The sequence below is a fragment of the Penaeus vannamei genome, chromosome 2 (assembly GCF_042767895.1).
Source record: "Penaeus vannamei isolate JL-2024 chromosome 2, ASM4276789v1, whole genome shotgun sequence".
Lineage (NCBI taxonomy): Eukaryota > Metazoa > Arthropoda > Malacostraca > Decapoda > Penaeidae > Penaeus > Penaeus vannamei.
Genome location: NC_091550.1, coordinates 2,862,802 through 2,885,301, shown reverse-complemented (window position 1 = coordinate 2,885,301; position 22,500 = coordinate 2,862,802). Strand labels below are relative to the sequence as shown.

The window sequence follows — 22,500 nt, the reverse complement described above, 5'->3', positions numbered from 1 at the left end:
GTGGAGAGGCTTGGGGTGGGGTGGGGGGGAAAGGGGTGGGATAGGGTGGGGGGATGAGGAGAGGGTGGGGGGTGGGGATGGGGTGGGTGGGTGAGGGTGGGAGGAAAGGAGAGGGGGATGGGGGAGGGAGAGAGAGGGTGGGAAGGGGGAGGGGGTGGGGTGGGAAGGGTGGGGGGGGATAGGGTGGTTGGGAGGGTGGTTAAGGGAGGGAAGGGGGAGGGGGGGAGGGGGTGGGAAGGGGAGGAGAGGGGGAAAGAGAAGAAGGGAAAGGGAGGAGAGGGGGAAGGGAGAGATGGTGGAAGGGAGGGTGGGGGGTTGGAAGGGGGAGGAAAGGAAAGGGGGGAGGGAGAGGGAAAGTGGGAATGGGAGGAAAGGAGAGGGGGATAGAGAGAGGGTGGGAAGGGTGGGGGGAATGGGTTGGTGGGAGAGAAGAGTGCTGAGAAAGAGAGGAAAGGAGAGAGGGAGAGGGAGGGTGGGAGAGAGGAGGAGGGAAAGGAAGGAAAGGAGAAGGGAAGGGGAGAGGGAGGGTCGTGGTTGGGGTAAGGTGGGTGATAGAGAGGAGGAGGGAAAGGGAGGAAAGGAGAGGGGGAGGGGAGAGGGAGGGTAGTGGGTGAGTAGGAGAGGGAGGGTGGGAGAGGGAGGATGGGAAGGGGAGGGTGGTGGGTGAGTAGGAGAGGGAGGGTGGGAGAGAGGAGGAGGGAAATGGAGGAAAGGAGAGGGGGGAGGGAGAGTGGGTGGGTGGGTGGGAGAGGGAGGTTGGGAAGGGGAGGGAGGAAAGGAGGGTGGGTGGGTTAGAAAAGGGGCGGGATGGAAAGAGAGAAAGAGAGAGACAGACAGACAGGCATAGTTAAAGGGAAGACAGAAAGTGAGATTCTCTGTTTTTTTTTTGATTTGAAGAATTTATTTACAGGATGATTTACCTTTCTGAAAACCAGTAGAACCTAAAATTGATAATAATGACAATACAATAACAATAATGAGGATAATGCTATGATAATAAAAATGATAATGATGATGATGATAAGCCCTATCCCCAGAGTACTTGAACTCCACATCCTTCGGGAATCAGACTTACTGCATATCCTCACATAGGAATCTCTCTTAGCGCGACGTACTGTATATTCCCTCGACACATCTCACCCCTTTACACAAACAACAAATTTAATTCCTTTATCAAAAACAAGAAATTTAATCCCTTAAAAAAAGTAATCCCTTTATCAAAAACAACAAACTGAATCCCTCTAAGCAAAAACAACAAATTTAATCCCTTTATCAAAAACAACAAATTGAATCCCTTAAAAAACAACAAATTGAGATTGAGAAGGGATTAAGCAAAAACAACAAATTTAAACCCTTTATGAACAACAACAAATTGAATCCTTTAAAAACATCAAATTGAATCCCTTTAACCCCATTAACCCCTCTAATCCCCCCAGGTGCTCCTAGACGAACCGGGGAAGATCTACCTGAGTGACCTCCGGAAGGCAGTCGCTCACCTGGACAAAGGAGGTTCCTACGCGGAGATCCCCAACAACAAGAACTTCATAGAGAGGAAGACGGAAGCGGAGAACCAGGTAGGGAAGAGGTCAGGGGGACCAGGGGTATGTTGGCGAGGGCGTGCGTAGAGACATGAGGGTGTGTGTGTGTGTGTGTGTGTGTGTGGAGGGCTGGAGGTGTGTGTGTGTGTGTGTGTGTGTTTGTTTGTGTGAATGTGTGTTTATGGTTTATGGGGTTGGTGGATAGGTGGGGTAGGTAGGTAGAGAGAGAGAGAGACTGAGACAAAGATAGAAGAAAGGGAGAAAGAGGGGGGTGAGAGAAAGAGAGAGAGATGAGATGAGATAAGATGAGAAAGGGAGATGGAAAGAGAAATCACACAAAGGAAGACAGGGAGAGAGAAAGAGAGCAAAAAAAAGAAGAGAGGAGGAGGCAGACAGAGAAAACAAAGAATGAAATAGAGAGGGGTATAAGAGATAGACACAGACAGAGAGAAACAAAAAAGAATCACACAAACAGAATTCTACCGCAAGCCATGAAAAGATGATCAAGGTCTCCAAACTGAGAATAAATTTAGAAAAAAAAATAATGTGAAAAAAAATGCAAAAGAAAACGCCATTCCCTGTTATTTTTTCTCTGATTATCTGCAATTTCTTTTTATATCAGAGCTTGAAAATAAAATGCGAGATGGTCTTGCAAGGCGATTTATTTTATTCATCATTTATGTGAAATATTCGTCTTGCATGAGAGACGAAGCTTAAAGGCGGCCTTGATGTTTGTGAAAAAAGAAGAGATCTTTCCGCAAACCGTAGCTGAATAGTGCATAATACGTGCATAATCCGTTATATATATATATATATTTATATATATATATATATATATATATATATATATATATATATATGTATATATATATATGTATATATATATATGTATATATATATATGTATATATATATATGTATATATACATATATATATATACATATATATATATACATATATATATATACATATATATATATACATATATATAAATATATGTATGTATACATAATGTACGCATGTGTATATGTATATGTTTATTCATATATTATTCATTTTTTTACGTTTCCATTTATTATTTACTTTTTAATTTATACATATTATTGATATTTTTTATACCTACTACAAATGTTAATATATATGATTCATCTATTTATCATATATGGTATTGCTATATATTTTTTCTTCCAAAGATATTATTATTTGATTATCAAAAGTTAGGCAGTGAATCCCATCTCGAAATAGAGAATTTTGTGATGGAGATGGACGTCGAACTTAGGGAAAAGGAGATTTGGATTTTTTTTGTTTTTTTTTTTTTTTTTTTTTTGGGGGGGGGGGGTGTTTTCTTTCTTTCTTTCCATTTTTTTTCTGTCTTCCTTTTTCTTTTCCTTCTTTCTTTCCCTTCTTTTTTCTTTTCTTTCTTTTTTTTCTTTTTTTCCTTTCTTTTTTCTTTTCTTTTTTTTTCCTTTTTCTTTCTTTCTTTTTTTTCCTTCTTTTTTCTGTTTTTTTTTCTTTTTTCTTTTCTGTTTTCTTTCTTTTTTTCTTCATTTTTCTTTTTTTTCTTCTCTTCCTATTTAATACATATATTTTTTTCATAAATCTAAACTTACCTGTGGCCTGAATGATTAAAAGTAATAAGTATAAGTAATAAAACATAATGAATAATAAGTGATAAAAAGTAATAAGTATTAGTAATAAAAAGTAATAAGTAATAAGTGATAAAAAGTAATAAGTATAAGTAATAAAAAGCAATAAATGATAAGTGATAAAAATTAATAATTATAAGTAATAAAAAGTATAAAGTAATAAGATAAAAATGTAATAATTATAAGTCATGTTACATAAGGGATGAAAGTTTTGCCAGTTTGATATAAGTAAATCTTGGATTAGAACAAGGCATGGCAGAGAGAACGCGTCTGAAGTGATGGATAATATGATGTCATATATTTAAAGCGATTTCTTTCTTTCTCTATCTATCTGTATGCCTGTCTGTCTATCTGATTACCTTTCTGTGTATGCATGTGTGTATGTATCTCTCTCTCTCTTTCTCTTTCTCTTTCTCTTTCTCTTTCTCTTTCTCTTTCTCTTTCTCTCTCTCTCTCTCTCTCTCTCTCTCTCTCTCTCTCTCTCTCTCTCTCTCTCTCTCTCTCTCTCTCTCTCTCTCTCTCTCTCTCTCTCTCTCTCTCTCTCTCTCTCTCTCTCTCTCTCTCTCTCTCTCTCTCTCTCTCTCTCTCTCTCTCTCTCTCTTTCTCTTTCTCTCTCTGTGTGTGCGTGTGTGTGTTTATTTGTTTGTGTGTGTGTGTGTGTGTGTTTGTGTGTCGCTTGCTCTCTCTCTCTCCTTCTTCTTTTTCTTCTACTCCCCCCCTGTTCTCTGACTCCCTTTGTCTCTCTGTCTCTTTGTCTCACCCCTACGCACCAAAAGGAGGAACAAAAAAAAAAAGAAAAAACAAATCTACATATATCATAAGGTCACAAGGAAACCTTTCTCCTACATCACAGCAATCCCAAAATCACCTAAGATTTACTCCCATGGCTTCCTGTCACACGTCCTTCACGCTAGGAAATTCGAGGAAAAGCTTTTTACTCGGAAGTTAAAAAAAAAAACTGTTCATGGAGAGAGAGCATAAGGTCCTGGACTCGAAGAATTGAGAATAGAGTGAGGGATATAAGAAGGACACGAAGAACTGGGAGCCTCTATTGGATATTGAGTTAGTAAGGGCTTGCATGCTAGGGTTGGGTGAGGATAGGAATGGGAGGGAGTCAATTGTTGGGTAAAGGAGGGGGGGAGAGAGAGAATAGAGAGAGAAAATGGAGATGAAGGAAGTGAGATAGAAGACGAAAAGGGAGGTAAAGAGATTGAGAAGGTGGGGATAGAAGAACGTAGATATTGGTGGTGGTCAGAAGACGAAAAGGGAGGTAAAGAGATTGAGAAGGTGGGGATAGAAAAACGTAGGCATTGGTGGTGGTCTGTCTTTAAAATACACCAAATTGAATTTAAAATGCCAATAATTAGAAGAGGGGAAGGAAAGGGTGAAATAAAGTGAGAAAGACTGAGATAGATGGATACATATATAGATAAATAGCTAAAGCAGCAGAAAGAGGGAGGGAGGGAGGGGGGGGAGGGGGAGAGAGAGAGAGAGAGAGAGAGAGAGAGAGAGAGAGAGAGAGAGAGAGAGAGAGAGAGAGAGAGAGCGAGAGTGGGAGAGAGACAGAGAGAAAAAAAGAGAGAGAGAAAGGGAGGAGAGAGAGAGAGAGAGCACAAATCGTTCTAAACAGCCCAAACCACCTCGAAATGCAGACAAAATGTGACCTAACATCATTGCCTTTAAATCATTAGTCATCTACCAACCTATCAGCCAAGGTGACACGAACCATTATTTTCCTTAAACCATAACGCATAAATTCAACTTATTGATGGGAAAAGCGGTGTCATAAACCTGATAAAGGTTATGCAACACTATATCGCATGATGAGATCTGAATTGGCCGTAAAAAGAAAAAGAAAAATTGTTGCTGACCTGAACTTTGACCTTTGATGTCTCCCGAGGTATGCCCAGAGAGTGTAGGCGAAATACCCCCCCCCCCCATGATGAATCCCTGTTATTTAACATTCCTTCTTCCCATTCATGCATTCTTCCATCAGACTTGAATATTGTGTGCTTTCATTACAGAATGAGGAAGAAGAAGAGGTAAGGCATTTTTAGTGTGTATCAAAAATTTAAAAATGAAAGAGCTTCGAAATCGTTTCAAAGATTAAATACCGATGGAGGGGAATACCAAACGGTGACATTGTGCTATTGCTATTATACAAATTCCTGGTCTTAAGGAAAGCTTGCATTTGGCTTTTAATAGAGCTTATTCAAGGAGTTGTGTATATTTGGCATGGGGTTGGTATTTAACAGGAAGGAATGCACCTATCTCTAAGAAGTATTGACATAGAAAATGTAAATATGTGAATTATCTTTCTGAATAAGCTCATGTTTCATCATGCACATGTATATTAAAAAGGATTTATCATTAGTGATGCTTTTGAGTGTTTTGTGACTAGATATTTCTTCATCCATTGCTTTATAAGAGTGATTTGTGTGATAATTTATATTACATTTCATATCCACAATTCTGCTTTGGCAAACCAGTTATAAGATTGCCTGTATAAAATGGCTTTAAACACCTGCTTGTCTGTGGCTTTATATTATGCGTTCTCAGAACTAAAATGGCACGTCCTTCTTTTTCCAAACATCACTAATCAAACTAAGATATTTCCATATTTAGATAAAACAGTTAGATCAGGGGTTCCCAATCTGGGGACCAAGGGGTACTTTCTGGAGAAATATAAAAAATATGACACTCATGGAAACTCGATTTTATCTCACCTACCATTCCTGCATGTATTTATCTCTCACCTTTCAATAAATTGGAATCTCTCTACAAAGTGTTCTCGTACTATAGCTATTGATACCATTACACTAGTCATAACTACTTATTGTTATATATTGATCGAGGGCCACAGAATGAAAGAGGTTTTGTTATTTTGTTATGAACAAAGTCAGCCCAGTATTCCTTATCTTGGAATTAATTTACCAAACTTTACAGTTCAAACACAGTTTCAAGTAAACATGCCATAGATAACACCACATAAAAAATGGGAAGTTTCTCAACACGTACCAAAAATGACTTTTAGCTATGTGTAAATGTACACAGACATGGATATGAAAAAAGGTACACGCTAACGGTATATTTTAATGCAACAATTAATAGCTGTTTCCATTCTAATCGCTCTGTTAAATTGTCCCGTTGTAGCTAAGTAGGATATAAAAAGTATCTAAATTTAAAGAACAATCTTCATTTCCGCCCTTACTTATCCCGTCACTTACCTCTTTAATAACACCCCTCTCTCCAGGCACAAGCGGAGAAAAGGGAACCACAGAGGAGGCGGAGAGACAGCAGAGGCGACCAGAGGGAGAAGAAGAACGAAGCGAAGGAGAAGAAAGAAGAAGAAGAAGAAGAAGAGAAAGAGGAGAAGGATGCCCCACCAGGACGTTCCCGAGCTGCAGGTGAGTTCTATAGACGACCCTTTGTGCTTGACCTTACTTTTGCTCAAGACGATGACCCCGAGGACGTCGACCCCCCCGTTGTCTACCAACCACTGCCCCCTGAGGAACCCGGGGACGAGGAGGGGCGCGAGGAACCCGAAGGGGAGGGTGTGATGTCTCAAGAAGGGACAGGAGAGGGGGTGGGGGAGGATGGGGGAGAGAAGGGAGAGGAGGAGGGAAAGGCAGGAGAGAGGGAATTGGGAGTTATCGAAGAGGAAGGAGAAGGAGGAGAAGAAGAAGAAGAAGGGACAAAACCCAAGGAAGAGGGAAAGGATGAACAGCCTAGTGAAGATGTAGGGAAAGATGAAATTGAGGAGATAGCAGAAGTTGAAGAAAACGGAGAGAAAGAAGGAGATGGGGAAAATGAGAAAGAGGAGAACGAAAGGGGAGATGAAGAGGATGAGAGAGAAATCGAAAAGGAAGAAGAAAATGAGAAAGAAAACGAAAAGGGAGATGAAGAAGATGAGAAAGAAAACAAAAAGGAAGATGAGGAAAATGAGAAAATAGAAAACGAAGAAGGAGATGAAGAAACGGAGAAAGAGGAAACCGAAAAGAAAGATGAAGAAGATGAGAAAGAAAACGAAAAGGGAAATGAAGAGAATGGGAAAGATGAAACCGAAAAGGGAGAGGAAGAAATCGAGAAAGTAGAGAACGAAAAGGGAGATGAAGTAAATGAGAAGGAAGAAGAAAACGAAAAGGAACAAGAAGAGAACGAGAAAGTAGAGGAAAAAGACGAAGCTAAAGAAGCTGGAAAAACAGATGAAAATAACAGCGAAAAAGAACAAGAAAACCAGTAAAACTATAAAAAAAATGAGGGAAGAAAAACAACAAACTGACGAAGAAGAAGAAAACGGAGACGGAAGGAATTCATAAGAAAAATGGAAAAAACGAAAAAGTAATATAAAACAAAAAACGATAAAACTAAAATCCAAGGAAATAGAAGCACAGATAACGTACAACAAAATACATCGGTTGTTGCTAAATGGTGAAAAATACTGTTACTATTAAAACCGCTACGAGCTTATACATTAATGATGTTTATAAAGATGATGATGTGATGATGATGATGGATATTAGGTTATACAATAATGATGATTATAAAAATGATGGTGATGATGATGATGATGGTGATGTGATGATGATGATTATGATGGATATTAGGATGATTATAGAGCAGTTAAAAAGATTATGAATATCTAAAATCTTTGCATATTTTGCAATGTAGTTCAGAGGACCAGTCATAAGCCACCTCATAAATCCACTAATTAAACTTTGAGTCCAATCAGGTATTACTCAGGATAGTATAAATCCACTCATTCATGTCAGAAACCATTTCGTAAATCAGAAACCCATTCAGATACCACCCAGGAAAGATGAACCATATTCATGTTGATAAATGTAGAAAGGTATGAATGAGAATGAATATCTTCACCATACAAGAGATGTATTTGACCGGTTTCTGACGAAGATGTATTCGAAACCGGTCAAATACATCTCTTGTATTGTGAAGATATTCGTTCTCATTCGTACCTTTCTAAGCCACTCAGGGAACCATCCATCTACTCAGGAAACGATTAAACTTTCTTATCTACTCGGGAATTCTCAGGGAACCATAGACCTCATTAGAAAACAAAGAATCCAATTTAAAACCACTTTCACCTGTCGCACGAGATACAGCTTCTCGGAAACCTCTCAGGAGACCATAGACCTCATTAGAAAACTTTGCATCCAATTTAAACCCACTTGCACCTTCCCATTTAGCTTTTTTTTATTATTATTGCTATTATTTTTATTATCATTGTTGCTAAAATTATCCTTATTGTTATTATCATTATAAAAATAGTTATAATGATGAAACTTTCTTCTTTTACTAATAATCATTTTCCACAAGTCACTCTGTTACTCGAAGCTGCTCCTCCTGTCCCATAACCATTTTTTCTCAGGAACTGTAGTCGGCACTTAGAAATCTTTAGGTAAATAAGAATAGAATTTAGAATTTAGGAAATGGAGTTGAATCAGATCACTCAACTCAAGAGGTCTTCATGGAGAAAATACCCACTTGGCAAATTTTCGTGAAGCAAATCTGCAATCCTGAGTCGTTCTGTTGAAACAGTTTTGTCATTTAGGACACTTTGGTTATGTGCAGAATCAGTCGAGAAAATTTAGTTAGAATTAAATCAGTAGTTAGAAATTCTCCAAAATAATTCAGGATTTGAACTTTCGTCTCGAACCGAACCGTCAATTCTTACTTAAGGTAAACAAGGACTCCATTTAGAAACATTATTTTGTGATTAGAAGGTCATCAAGAAACCTTCTGCGGACGGGAACGCTCACGAAGTACTTTTTGTCATGAATTACTTTATCCAACAACAATATTCACGAAACAAATCCTAAATTCCATACAAGCGAACCGCAATCGTCGATCCATAACACCACCTCTCTTTACGAATCGCGAATCCTCTAGAAATATCTTTATTGAACCGAATAACATTTAGACACATAGAACTGCCACAGAACTCAGGAACCACATCCCACATCCTTCCTCCTACAAGAACCATTCCGACACACAGCACCAGAAGAGCCAGGACCTTCCGAGAACAGTGAGACGAAGAACAAGAAGGTCGAAAGAACAATGACACACACACATAGAACCGCCACTCAGGAACCACATCCCACCTTCCCTCCCCCTACAAACCACCAGAACCAGGACCTTCCGAGAACAATGAGACGAAGAACAAGAAGGTCGAAAGAACAATGATAATTTTCTGGAAATCGTCTTAGCAATAACTCAAGGAGACAACGGCCGCCCAGGTGTTCAGATTGCGTGATGTTCCTCAGTCATTAGGGGGATACCTGGATGAACCTCAGGTGTCCTTGTGCTAAAGCTATTCGCCTGTCGGTGGTGGTTGTATTGGCTATCGTCTATGCTTTTTTGGGTATATGTTGATTTGTTTTTTTGCTTGTATATGTGTATATGTATTTTGTAAAGGTTGTTGGTATTTTGATTTTTGCTTATTATATGTCTCCGTTTTTTAATGGTATGTGGTGACCTGTTTTAGCTTGTCATATGTGTTTTTTATTGATATGTGTTGAATTGTTTTTCGCTTGTTAAATATGTCTCTGTTCTTTCCACTGGTATATTTTGATTTATTTTTCGCTGAGTATATATATATATATATATATATATATATATATATATATATATATATATATATATATATATATATTATATATATATGTGTATATATATATATATATATATATATATATATATATATATATATATATATATATATATATATATATATATATGTCTGTTTTTTTCACTGACATGTTGATCTGTTTCTCGCTTGTCATATATTTATCTGTTTTTTGTTGTTGTTTTTTACTGGTATACATTGTTTTTCGCTTATTGTATATATGTGTGTGTCTGTTTTTTGTTGTTGTTTTTTACTGGTATACATTGTTTTTCGCTTATTGTATATATGTTTGTGTCTGTTTTTTGGCCATTGATATATTTTGATTTGTTTTATGCCTATTATATATGTGTGTATTCGTGTTTGTTTTTTATTGGTGTACGCTGATTTCTTTTTCGCTTATTGAATATGTGCTTTCTTTCTTTAATTCATGTTGGTACATTATGTATGTGTCTTTGTGTTGTTATTCATTATTATGAAATAAATGAGTTTATTGGCTGTGCAATCCTCTGCCTTTTGATAGTGTTGTGTTATAATTACATTAGTTTTAGTGAATGTCTGGTCATATTTTGTCCATTAATATTTGTGTGTTGATATTACACTGATATACGAGAATCTGAAGAATATGTAAATGAATTAAATCCTCGCCCGCCTCTATATACACTTTGTTGTGAAGAAACAAGGGGAAGCCACAACAGGTCGTTATATACATTCAACGTGATATAATGAGCACCTCTCCATAGCGTGCGTGATACCCGGCACTCTTATCAAGGTACCAGACTACCTTTGGAAGCTCTCCTAAATGTCAAGAAGTCATTATTCATAAATGTCGCATTTTTTAACGATTTTCTTGGGATTTTAGAAGCTTCCGAATTCCGCTCGAATTTTGCATTTGCTTTGATCCAGCTTGGGTTGAAACGTCCGCCTCAGATTTTGCGGACACGTGTGTGTATGACGCGAAATTCCGCTACGTAATTTCCACGCTTTCAGGAATGTAATCTGGACACGTCGAGCCACGTAATAACAAGCCAGCGGTGTACATCTAAAGTAGACACCTCAAGGTCAACTTACTAAAGACTACAGATTGCGTGTGGGTAATGCTGCCCCACAATTACCTTCTCGCTGTACTTTCGGCCGTTTCCGAAGGTCGTCGGGGCGTCTTAGGCCCACGACCCCGCCTTCGCCCGTCCCCCTTCGGCGTGGCGGCGCTCCGTTACTCACCCGACCTTGCGACGGGGTGGCAGCCCTGGAAATAACTGCCGGGAATTTATGGCCTTCTCGCTCGGGCAGGAATCTTTAGGATTAATTCCCTGCGGGTGGACGGGGCTTCGTAAACACGGGCGGGCGAGGGGCGGCACGTGTAAAGATCACTCGGCCGCCGCCTGGCCCGGCCTCATCGATCAGGGGGAGGGACGCGGGGGCTTCTTCGGCTGCAACCCTCTCATGGCACCCTCGCCCGCCATTAATATTATCTAGGAAGCCCTGTGTAGGAATGCGTCCGCCGGAGGGTCACTCCACGAAAACAAAATTATCCGAAAACCGAGGAAAGGAGGCATAAGGACCTCCGCCATGCGACCCACGTGCTCGGGAGTTGCATGCCGCGAGCGAGTGAGTGGCGGCCGTGCATTACAGCAAGCACTGCGAGGCGAGTTTGTAATCTTCCCGGCGTCAGGATCCACGACTTATGGCCCCGAGGAGTGGGCAAGACGTGTCAGAGTGGCACCGCGCGCTAACGCCGCCCTGGCACGCGAGGCCCAGTGCCTGCAGGGAGAAGCGGAAGGGAGGAGGCGCCACTTCGTACAAAGGGCGGCGATTCTTCTCCACGGGATCCGCCTCGAATGCCACGAGGAAAGAAATGCCTCCGATCACCATCTCGAGGTCGAGGTTTATGAAAAAAAAAAATAATAATAATAATGCGACCGAAACAAAATTCGCAGATATTTGACGTGATCATCAATTCAGGAACGGAAATTGAATGTCACCGTGCAAAGCAAGCAGCGGAGGACGCGTGGGACTGTAATCCTGACATGAAAAGGCAGTGATGAATTGAAGCGATGATGGCCAAGGATGCAGGGTCACAAGGCGTAGGATACTGGCAAAGGTCAAGGGATTGCGCAGCTAGGAACCCGGCCTCTTTCGCGACGGCGGCGGGCTTTCCTTCAGGATGTCTTGCATAGCAATGCACGAGTACCTTCCGGATTTTGTCTTTCGTGTGTACACTGCATATACGCACTTGCACATTCATAAATATGTATACATACATATACATATATATATGTACTATATATATATATATATATATATATATATATATATATATATATATATGTATGTATGTATGTATATATATTAACACACACACACACACACACACACACACACACACACACACACACACACACACACACACACACACACACACACACACACACACACACACACACACACACACATATATATAGATAGATAGATAGATATAGGTATAGATATAGATATAGATATAGATATGTGTGTGTGTGTGTAAGTATATGCACAAACACACATATGTATGTATATATATCTGTATGAGTGTGTGTGATTAGCCCTCATGCCTCTCGTAAACCTTCGGCCGCACCGGGATTCCGTCCTTCGACCACAGAGGCCCAGGAGTCGCCCTCAGCCATCCGTCTCTGCTCCGTTACGGCCAGTCAGAAGCACGCCATATTCCTGTTAATCTTCCTGCAATGGCGACGGTGTTATTTGGCCAAGCAGGGTCTGGATGGGAGGCTTTGGTTGGGAATGGTGACAGTTTTGGTGGTGAGGAGGAGGAGGTAGGGAATGGTGGTGGTGGTGGTGGTGGTGGTGGTGGTTAGGGATGGGGATGAATGGTGTGTTTTGTTTTTTCTCTTCTTATTTTTTATATATTTTTGTATTGTTTTAACTGAGCCTGTATTTAATACGTACGCGCGCACACACTCATTCGTACATACAGAGGCATAGACACACACACAGGCATAGACACACACACACATACACACACACACTCGCACTCACACACACTCGCACTCACACACGCACACGCACACGCACACGCACACACACACACACTCACACACACACACTCACACACACACACACACACACACACACACACACACACACACACACACACACACACACACACACACACACACACACACACACACACACACACACACACACACACACACACTCATTCTTACACATACACAGACACATCACGTACACTCATTCTTACACATACACAGACACATCACGTACACCAAGATCAGCACAATTCCTGCGAAACGAACATTTCTGCGTCTCATTCCTTGGCTTCCTGGCTTCCTTGATAATGGCGCTTACTTTTGCCGCCAAAACCCTGTTATTAACACATCAGGGTTCCAGGTAGTTCTTTTCCTTGTAAGATTTCAGGAGATTTCGACAGAAAGCGATTACGCTAATGGCCTTTCTTTGTAAAAAAAGAAAAAAAAAATTCGAATGATAAAACAGACCGAAGGGAGAGTAAAGATAAGATGTCGATTTAAAAATATTCGTGATAAACGTTTATTTTTCGCTTGTCGTGGCGTGTTTTACCTCCCAATTTGGAAGTATAAACCAGAGTTCATTATTTGTAATTAGTACTCAAGTAAGTATCCCATTCCTTACGGTATGCAAACTTTATTCATCGTAAACTATTGAAAATATCGAGAGAGAAATCATGATTTTGTTTTATTAATTAATTATCTATTTATTTATCAGTTATTATTATCTTTTAGAAACTAAAACGCAGGAAGAAATTATTTTCCTGAGACGAAAAGGCAATGGTTAATGTAAATTACACCTCAATGATTAAAAAAAAAGGCTTCAGAAAATTACCCGCAAATTACGCATTCGCCGACGCCGCCATAAACTGATCAGTGATCTTTATGGCTCATTAAGGGGCTGTTAACTGCACGTGGTCACACACCGCTTGAATTAAGTTTTAATAATAGGGGATTTTTGTTGATTGTCTACCGTTTGCATTTTTATCGTGTTTGTTGTGACTAATATTCTTTCTATATCTATCTGTCTGTCTATCTCTTATTCTTTCTCTCTCTCTCTCTCTCTTTCTTTCTCTCTTTCTCTCTCTCTCTCTCTCTCTCTCTGTCTATCTATCTAACCCCCTCCTCTCTCTCTGTCTCTCTCTCTCTCCCTCTCTCTCTCTCTCTCTCTCTCTCTCTCTCTCTCTCTCTCTCTCTCTCTCTCTCTCTCTCTCTCTCTCTCTCTCTCTCTCTCTCTCTCTCTCTCTCTCTCTCTCTCTCTCTCTCTCTCTCTCTCTCTCTCTCTCTCTCTCTCTCTCTCTCTCTCTCTCTCTCTCCTCTCTCTCTCTCTCTCTCTCCCTCTCTCTCTCCCTCTCTCTCTCCTCTCCCTCTCCCTCTCTCTCCTCTCCCTCTCCCTCTCCCTCTCCCTCTCTCCCTCTCCCTCTCCCTCTCCCTCTCCCTCTCCCTCTCCCTCTCCCTCTCCTCTCTCTCCTCTCCTCTCCCTCTCCTCTCCCTCTCCTCTCCTCTCTCTCTCTCTCTCTCTCTCTCTCTCTCTCTCTCTCTCTCTCTCTCTCTCTCTCTCCTCTTTCTCTCTCTCTCTCTCTCTCTCTCTCTCTCTCTCTCTCTCTCTCTCTCTCTCTCCCTCCCTCTCTCTTCTCCTCTCTCCCTCCTCCCTCTCCCTCCTCCCTCTCCCTCTCTCTCCTCTCTCTCTCTCTCTCTCTCTCTCTCTCTCTCTCTCTCTCTCTCTCTCTCTCTCTCTCTCTCTCTCTCTCTCCTCTCTCTCTCTCTCTCTCTCTCCCTCTCCCTCTCCCTCTCCCTCTCCCTCTCCCTCTATCTATCTGTCTCCCTCTTCTTTCTTTCTGTCCCTCTTTCCGTCTCACTCACACGATAATTGGAGAAATCAATAAATAGCAAAACCGCGTCCCCTTGTCATTACCGAAATAACTACTTTCCTAAAAAGTAAGAGTAGCGGCGGGTACATGCATGTTTTGGTAATTCGCGTTGAAGTGAACGAACTGTGCTGGATATACTAAAGCGTTCCTTGTTGGGTTCCGTGTCGAACTCTGCGTTGTTAACCTCATTGCAAAACCCTTTAATAAGTTTGCTTGTACTTGCTGAACGTAGGGTATTTTGCATTCTGAGGTAGTTGGTTATTAATGAACTATGAAATGAGGGAGGAATTTGGGAAGTGTGTACTCAGTCGATTTATTTCCTCAATTTTATCGAGTCGAATTCTTTGATGAAAGTACTAAAGTCACCATTTTTTTTTCCCCGCCAAGGCATGTCTCGCCATTTATGTTCTCTTGCCATGTTTTCTATATATAATATTCTGTCCCGTATCATCCCTAAAGAGATTCTAACTATATCTTTCGATTTTTTATATGAAACGGATGTAATAAAACGTACATGTGCGCTATCACATACGCACACACATGCACAAACACACACATATTTATCGCCTCATAAGAATGATTCCACAATGCGAAATACGTAATGATCAGAATTAAATCTAATTCTATGTCTCCTCGTCAGCATTTGTCACAGATGTCGATATCACACCTTCTTATTTCTTCCTTACTATTATTATATCTTATATCTTCACTATTATTATTTTATCTTATTTCTTTATTATTATTATTGTATCTTATTTATTCCTTATTAGTATTATATCTTATTTAGTCATTAATATTATATCTTATTCATTTCTTATTATCTATCCCGTATTATTATTATATCTTATTCATTTCTTATTATTTATCCCGTATTATTATTATATCTTATTTCTTCCTTATTTATTATTTATTCTTTATTATTTATCCCGTATTATTATTATATCTTATTTCTTCTTTATTTCTTTATTTCTCATTTCTTCCTTATTATTGGCCAGATTACTGCATGATTATCAGAGATCTTTTCAGACGATATTTACACGTACCCTCGTAATTTGTTCTATTTATAATGACTTTAAATCAAATGAATATTTTTTTAAAGTCCGTTAAAGCTATAGAGAATTTCCTCGCATTGGGTCGAGAATAGAAAGACGAAAAAGAGAAAATACAGTTTGTGGGTTATAAACACGCTTGAGAGAGGGATCTTGACCTTGGAAAATGTTTCGGTCTTATATAATGTTAATTGGACTCGTTATCAACCTCAAACAACGTTAAACAGAGAGATTACGTCATGCGTTGTTCCATGGGGGAGAAGGAAGCAACATTTATATTTGGTAAATCAACTTAGATGTCCTAAACGTGGGGTGTTATCTTGGACTCGCGTGATGAATGCGCTTGTCGATCGTCATTTGTCTTGCGCGGTGGAAAGGGCGGGAAAAAAAAAGAATACAAAATCGATGGCGTCTAACCTCTCGTGTAGACTTTTGATATATTGGGAGTAAATGATGGTTAAAAAAAATCAAAAGATGGAAAAAAATATCTCGGTTTCTCATGAGGCGATAAATATGTGTGTCTGTGCATATGTGTGCGTGTGTGATAACGAACATGCTTGTGTGTGTCGGGGAGTCGCCAAGCAACCTTGCTTGAGAGTGCGTGAACAGAGAATTTTCTTGATTAAAACCTTTAAGCAAATAAAGATGGCTATTTTTTTCTCTTAATCTAAAAATGCTGTACGTAGAGAGAGAGAAAAGAAAACATTCATGGAATGGCTGACTTGGAGGGGGATCACTAATATTTAAGAAAGGGATCGAGAGTGTAAAATAGGAGGGAATCACTGAGCCAGGCATAGGTTTAGACATGTTTGTCGTTTTGAGGATAGTGAAGTCATAGTGGTAAACTTTTAAAACTATTATTCGTATTTTGGTATTGTATTATAGTACGATATTTAAATAGTTACTGAGGAAAATTACTCTAGAGTTTAATTATCTGAATTTATTTTTGGAGAACACATTGCTTGCCAGAAGAAGAAGAAGAGAGAGAGAGAGAAAGAGAGAGAGAGAGAGAGAGAGAGAGAGAGAGAGAGAGAGAGAGAGAGAGGAGAGAGAGAGAGAGAGAGAGAGAGAGAGAGAGAATATATATATACATATATATATACACACACACACACACACATATATATATATATATATATATATATATATATATATACATATATATATATATATATATATATATATATATATACTATAGATTAAAACTCTGTTGCTTCACAAAAAAAAGCAAATCAGCTTCAGAAATTAGATATTCAACCAATGCATGAAATCCGGTTTCTACATTTTTAAATCACTTTCAAATTAACGGTTAAATTCAGGTACTAGCGTTGAGTATATATTTTGATATTTAAATATTACCAGTGATTGCGACTTGGTATTTCGAATAAAACATCCATTCTTATCTGAAAAGTCAATGAAATGGCGTCTAGTTTTTGAAGTATTAGATAATGAATAAATAATTTCGCGAGCACGTCAGAAATTAATTGAACAAATCCATTGCCTGTACTTTTAGAATATAAAAGGAGTCTCAGTATCAATATATATATATATATATATATAAATAAATATATATATATATATATATATCGTGTTTGCGTGTGCGTGTGTGTGTATGTATGTGTGTGTGTGTGTGTGTGTGTGTGTGTGTGTGTGTGTGTGTGTGTGTGTGTGTATATATGTGTTGCATGCATCTTCTCATATTTGACTTCTCACTTTAAAGCATTTTGATGTATAATATTCCGAGCATAGAAAATGATACAAGCGATGAATATAGTCCTCCTAATGACAAGTTCGGTGACAGGGAAATGACACTGAAAAATGTCACACGAAAATAATCCAGAAGCCAAATTGAATTATTTTAACGGACGAGCTTATTCTTGAGATGAAACATAGTCTCTCGAGATATACTTATCCTCATATACATCTTTATGCATAATGTCCATACACAGATTTATGCGAATGGCTCAAATCCGACCAGAAAGAAATATTAGATCTTCACTTTTTAAAACAACAACAGCTGTTTCGTGTTTTCCGCGCCAGATAACACGTACGCGACATAACATACATTTTTTTTCTCTCTTTTCTTCTAAAATATGACCCTCGTATTACCTTGACCTTCGCATATATCAACAAAGCATATTATCAGCATTATTCATGCTATCGCTAAGGACTTCTCGCAATTACACGTTTAGGGCAGAAGTAACGACCGAACGATGCAACTGGTTTAGGTTAGGTAGAGTGGGAGGACAAGTCGGCCATTGAATCGACAAAATTCTGTTTGTCTCCCTCTATTTTGTTATTTTCTTTTGTTTTTATAATTATTTATTAGTGTATTTATTTTCTTATATATTTTCCGACACGGGTACTTTATAAGCTTGGTCCTCGCAATGTATAGGTTTGTATGAATATATTACGCGATCATGTGGTGGAGGTTGTAGGCTAACCGTCATCTATTTGGATCCTAAGTTTTGTTTTGATAATAATGTTATGCACCCTTTCATTTTACAAAAAGGTACATTGATACAGTCTCATTGAGTACGTGTCATTTAGAAGAAAACTTTATGGGCTGAATTAAATATAAACTATTACATGACATTATTTGATGTTTGTTCAGTTGACTAAAACTTCCTTGACACAAAATATTTATTGCTGAGAGTAATGGTTTGTTGTCCTGACACAACAACTGAATACATATATTAGACGTTAAATATCAAATATTGTCAAGGAATGACTGGCCATCGATCTGCCTTGAACTTCATGTTTGTTTCTTGCGGAGAGAATATATAAGGGTTAATTTGCTTTACTTTCTGACAGTACATCCGTTTCGCTATTAAAACCTGATCTAAACGATAAAGAATATATTAAGAGTTAAACGCCGGATAGATTTATGATGCACTGAAATGTGTAATAAGCATCTGAATTTATTTATGAACAAAGAGCACAAAATATATTTGGTTATTCCGTTACACACTCCGGTGTGACATTCACCTTTCCAAATCCACGCTGCGTCATTCCACCAACCCTGTATTTTCGTTAAAATTACAGACATTTGACCTTCTAGACCACTTCCATTGTTTTACTAACCTAAACGCGAATAGCACTCGGATTAACGCGCAATAAAACACCAAAAATTAACTTTATTTATGCGAAAGGTGTACTCCCTGAATTCGTCCTCCCCCCTCCCCCCCTCTCCCTCCCTATCCATCCCCAACTCCCACCCCCTTTGTCTATCTCGTTGGCAATGTCTTATCCTCTGCATAGTTGCATAACAGTGACTAATGAGGCAATTATAGGGCCCACAACACAGACTTAATCACGGGTGCGAACGCGTGAACAAAGACGGGAATTTATGAGATTTGAACACGCTATAGCTTATTATTTTAATTGTTCTGTATAATGTGATAGGTGTATGAGTGTGTGTGAGTATGTGTGTGACTGAGAGAGAGAGAGAGAGAGAGAGAGAGAGAGAGGATGGGGGGGGGGATGGTAGGAAGGGGGAGAAGAGAAAGAGAAAGAGAAGAAGGGGGTGGAAAAAGAGAAAGAGAGAGGGAGAGAAAGAGTAATAGAGAAAGAATGAGAGAGTGCACGTGAGTCCGCTTCTATGCATGTGGCGATATTGTGTTGTTTCCCAGTACACAAATCTCGTTTTTTTTTTCTGAATGGTCCGTTTTGTGTCGTTGCAGGTGTAGACGAGGGTGAGGAGTGAGCAATCGTAGCGTCTTCTCAGGCGGTCGTTATGTTGCTCAAGAAAAAAACACGACATTATCAAGATCATAAACCGAAGACCTTTAAGAAGAATCAATTCACATCGGGCTTTCAAAACCCTTTGAAAAAGCGAACAAATAAACACAAGCGATTTACAAATATTTAACCTTCAACGCTGCTTTTCTTTTTATTTCTTTTTTTTCTCTCTCTCTTTCTTTCGCCTTTTTTTTCTCTCTTTCTTTCTTTCGCCTTAAGTATTCTTATTACTCACCCTGCCTGCACGACTCAGCCACGCTAAAATGATGTATCGAAGCAGGACACTTGGAATTCATAAATATTTGATGCGGGCGATATTTCAAATCATTATGACATTTGTGTTTACACGCGATGTCTTTGAGTCGCCGATTAAAGGAGCGAGTGATGGATTGTATAAAGAATGTTGCTTCTAAAACGCTTACATGCAATATACTGTCACCTCGTTACTGTCGTTTTTTTAGTTGTATGATAGAGTGTATCCTTATTGTAGTTTTTATTTCTTTTTTATGATTGTGTATGGAATTAAAATGTTTTTTGGAGCAATCATTCGTGACTAGCAATTCCATCACTGGTATAATGAGCTGTTTTTGCGTTTACCTTGGTATAATTTTATGGCTGTTTGTATATCTGCTTATTTTCCTATCAATCGGTCTATCTATCTATCATTGTGTGTGTATGTGTCTCACTCTCCCTCTCTTCTCCTCTCTCTCCCTTCCTCTCTCCTCTGTATCTCCCTGTCTCTGCCCCATCTCTCTCTCTCCCTCCCCTCCCTTCTCTCCTCCTACCCTCTCTCTTTCTCCTTCTCTCTCTCACCTTTCCCCCTCTCTCTCCCTCCCCTCTATCCCTCCTCCCTCCACCCCTTCCCCTCTCTCCCTCCACCTCCTCCTCCCCCCCCTCCCCTCCCTTTCCCTCTCCCTCTCCCACCCCTTCCACAACTCCCTCCAAACACCCCCCCCCCCCTTGGCACAACCTTGAGGGTGGCACTCGTCTTGACATTGATCTGTGGACACGGCAAGAAATCCCCGCCTGTGCTTTGATGGTCCCATAATGGTGCTTTGTGGTGCTATGTAATAAAGTATACGACTCGGTGATAAGCCTGTAATTTCACTGTCCTGTGTAATAGGCGTTGTTGAGCGCTACTGGGATTCGAGATTAGCGTAGAGATAATCTGTACAAATGTGATGACCGTGTTTTTATTTTTATTATTATTTTTTTTGAAGTGCTGAACAGCTGTGAGGAAACGTATGCATGTATATTCTTTTGAAATCCTGAAACAGAGGTCTGAACTATGATGATGTTGGTTTGTTTGTTTTATCTGGGATGTCTGTTAATTCAACTATCCGTAATTTCTTCTCAGGTGAACTACTCACCTTTATCTTGTCACTATAAGCCTCATTACTCAAAATTCAAGCTTGGAATGTCAAGTGTAACAAAACAGCGACTTGGTAGATTTCTAAATTTTGATTCCGAATCCATTGCTAAGCCATCTTTAAGTGGATATTTATATATTTTACTTTTTTATTGCTGCGTTTATATAGTAGTATTTACTTGTACCTTGGGTGGTAGAGATTTCTCACTTGAGGTTAACCAGTCATGTTCTAAATCGTATACAGACATAGAATTGTTCTTATGCAGATTAATTTCGCTATATATTTATTCAAATTTCGTTATCTATTTATTCAAATTTCGCTATCTATTTATTCAAATTGTATTTAAGGTTTATAATCGTACTTGTAAGTGGGTACGATAAAAGTTAGAAATTGGGAATGTGAAAAGTTTCAAGGATTCGACAGGAAAAGTAGTTTAGAAAGAATTTCTAATCAGAAACACGTACCACACTCAAGGATACCATTGTTTTTAGATGTCTAATAAACATAACTAGTCAAAAACGATTATAATCAAGCATAAACCACAATAAGTAATGGGCTACATAAACTACCTAAATTCTATATCGTTATGCAGTGCCGACTCTGGGATAATTAAACCACGTCTTACTCGAAGCAAGATGAAAACACGTTCTTGGCTTAGAAATCTATTTATCTATCTACCTATCTATCTAATAATCTCGCTTTCTTTCTCGCTCTCTCTCGTTTTCTTTCTCGCTCTCTCTCTAATAACCCCCCTCTCTCTCTCACTCCCTCCCTCCCTCCCCCGCTCTCTCTCTCACTCACTCCCTCCTCCCTCTCTCTCTCTCTCTCTCTCTCTCTCTCTCTCTCTCTCTCTCTCTCTCTCTCTCTCTCTCTCTCTCTCTCTCTCTCTCTCTCTCTCTCCCTCGCTTTCTCCGTAATAAAACTCGTGGGGTAAAATGCTCAGGAGAACAGCCATCTCGGGAGGGAGGGTGGCGATGGTAAGCGCACGCACTCAAAAGGCTTCCATTCTGCAAATTTACTCGCTCTTTGCAAAATAATGGTAATAAGAAAATAAGATAAAAGAAGAGAGTAAGAATAAATAAATAAAGTTAATTTCAGCGTGCGACTTTTTGCCGTTACCAAAAGACAATTGGAAGTTAGTGAAAATATCTTTCAAGACACTTGTTCAAATTTTGTTAAACTACAAGTGCATCGTTTTTTTTTTTTTTTTTTTTTTTTTTTTTTTTTTTTTTTTTTTCTCACTCGAGAGGAAAATGACTGTGATTCTCAATTAATATGTGTAAATATGTGTGTGAGGGAAAGAGAGTGTGTGTGTCTGAGAGAGAAAGAGTGAAAAGGAAGAGAGAGAGAGAGAGAGAGTGCGTGTGCTAGAAAGGCACGGGAACTAGAAATATTCCGGGTCCTTTAGTGTGTAATAGAAGATATTTCTGTAGCTAATTTAGTGTTAACAACTGCAAATATCAACAGTAATACCCTCGGCAATATCTTAATTCCAATCTTGAATTATGAACCTAAAATAGCATTTCGCATTATCACTATTATTACAGAAACTACCAGTGGCCTATACAAGTTTTTTTACATAATGTATCAATCTGTACGTA

General features: G+C 39.2%; 1 protein-coding gene across 4 annotated transcripts in view; it reads left to right on the top strand.

The window, feature by feature from the left end:
• LOC113825074 (uncharacterized) overlaps window positions 1-22,500 on the top strand; it is a 100,500-nt gene that overhangs the window by 53,652 nt on the left and 24,348 nt on the right. For all 4 annotated transcript variants that reach the window (XM_070128491.1, XM_070128489.1, XM_070128490.1 and 1 more), the window contains 2 exons: window positions 1,437-1,574; window positions 6,438-6,591. In XM_070128491.1, the coding sequence (XP_069984592.1) occupies window positions 1,437-1,574; window positions 6,438-6,591 (292 nt within the window). The remainder of the gene's footprint in view (window positions 1-1,436; window positions 1,575-6,437; window positions 6,592-22,500) is intronic.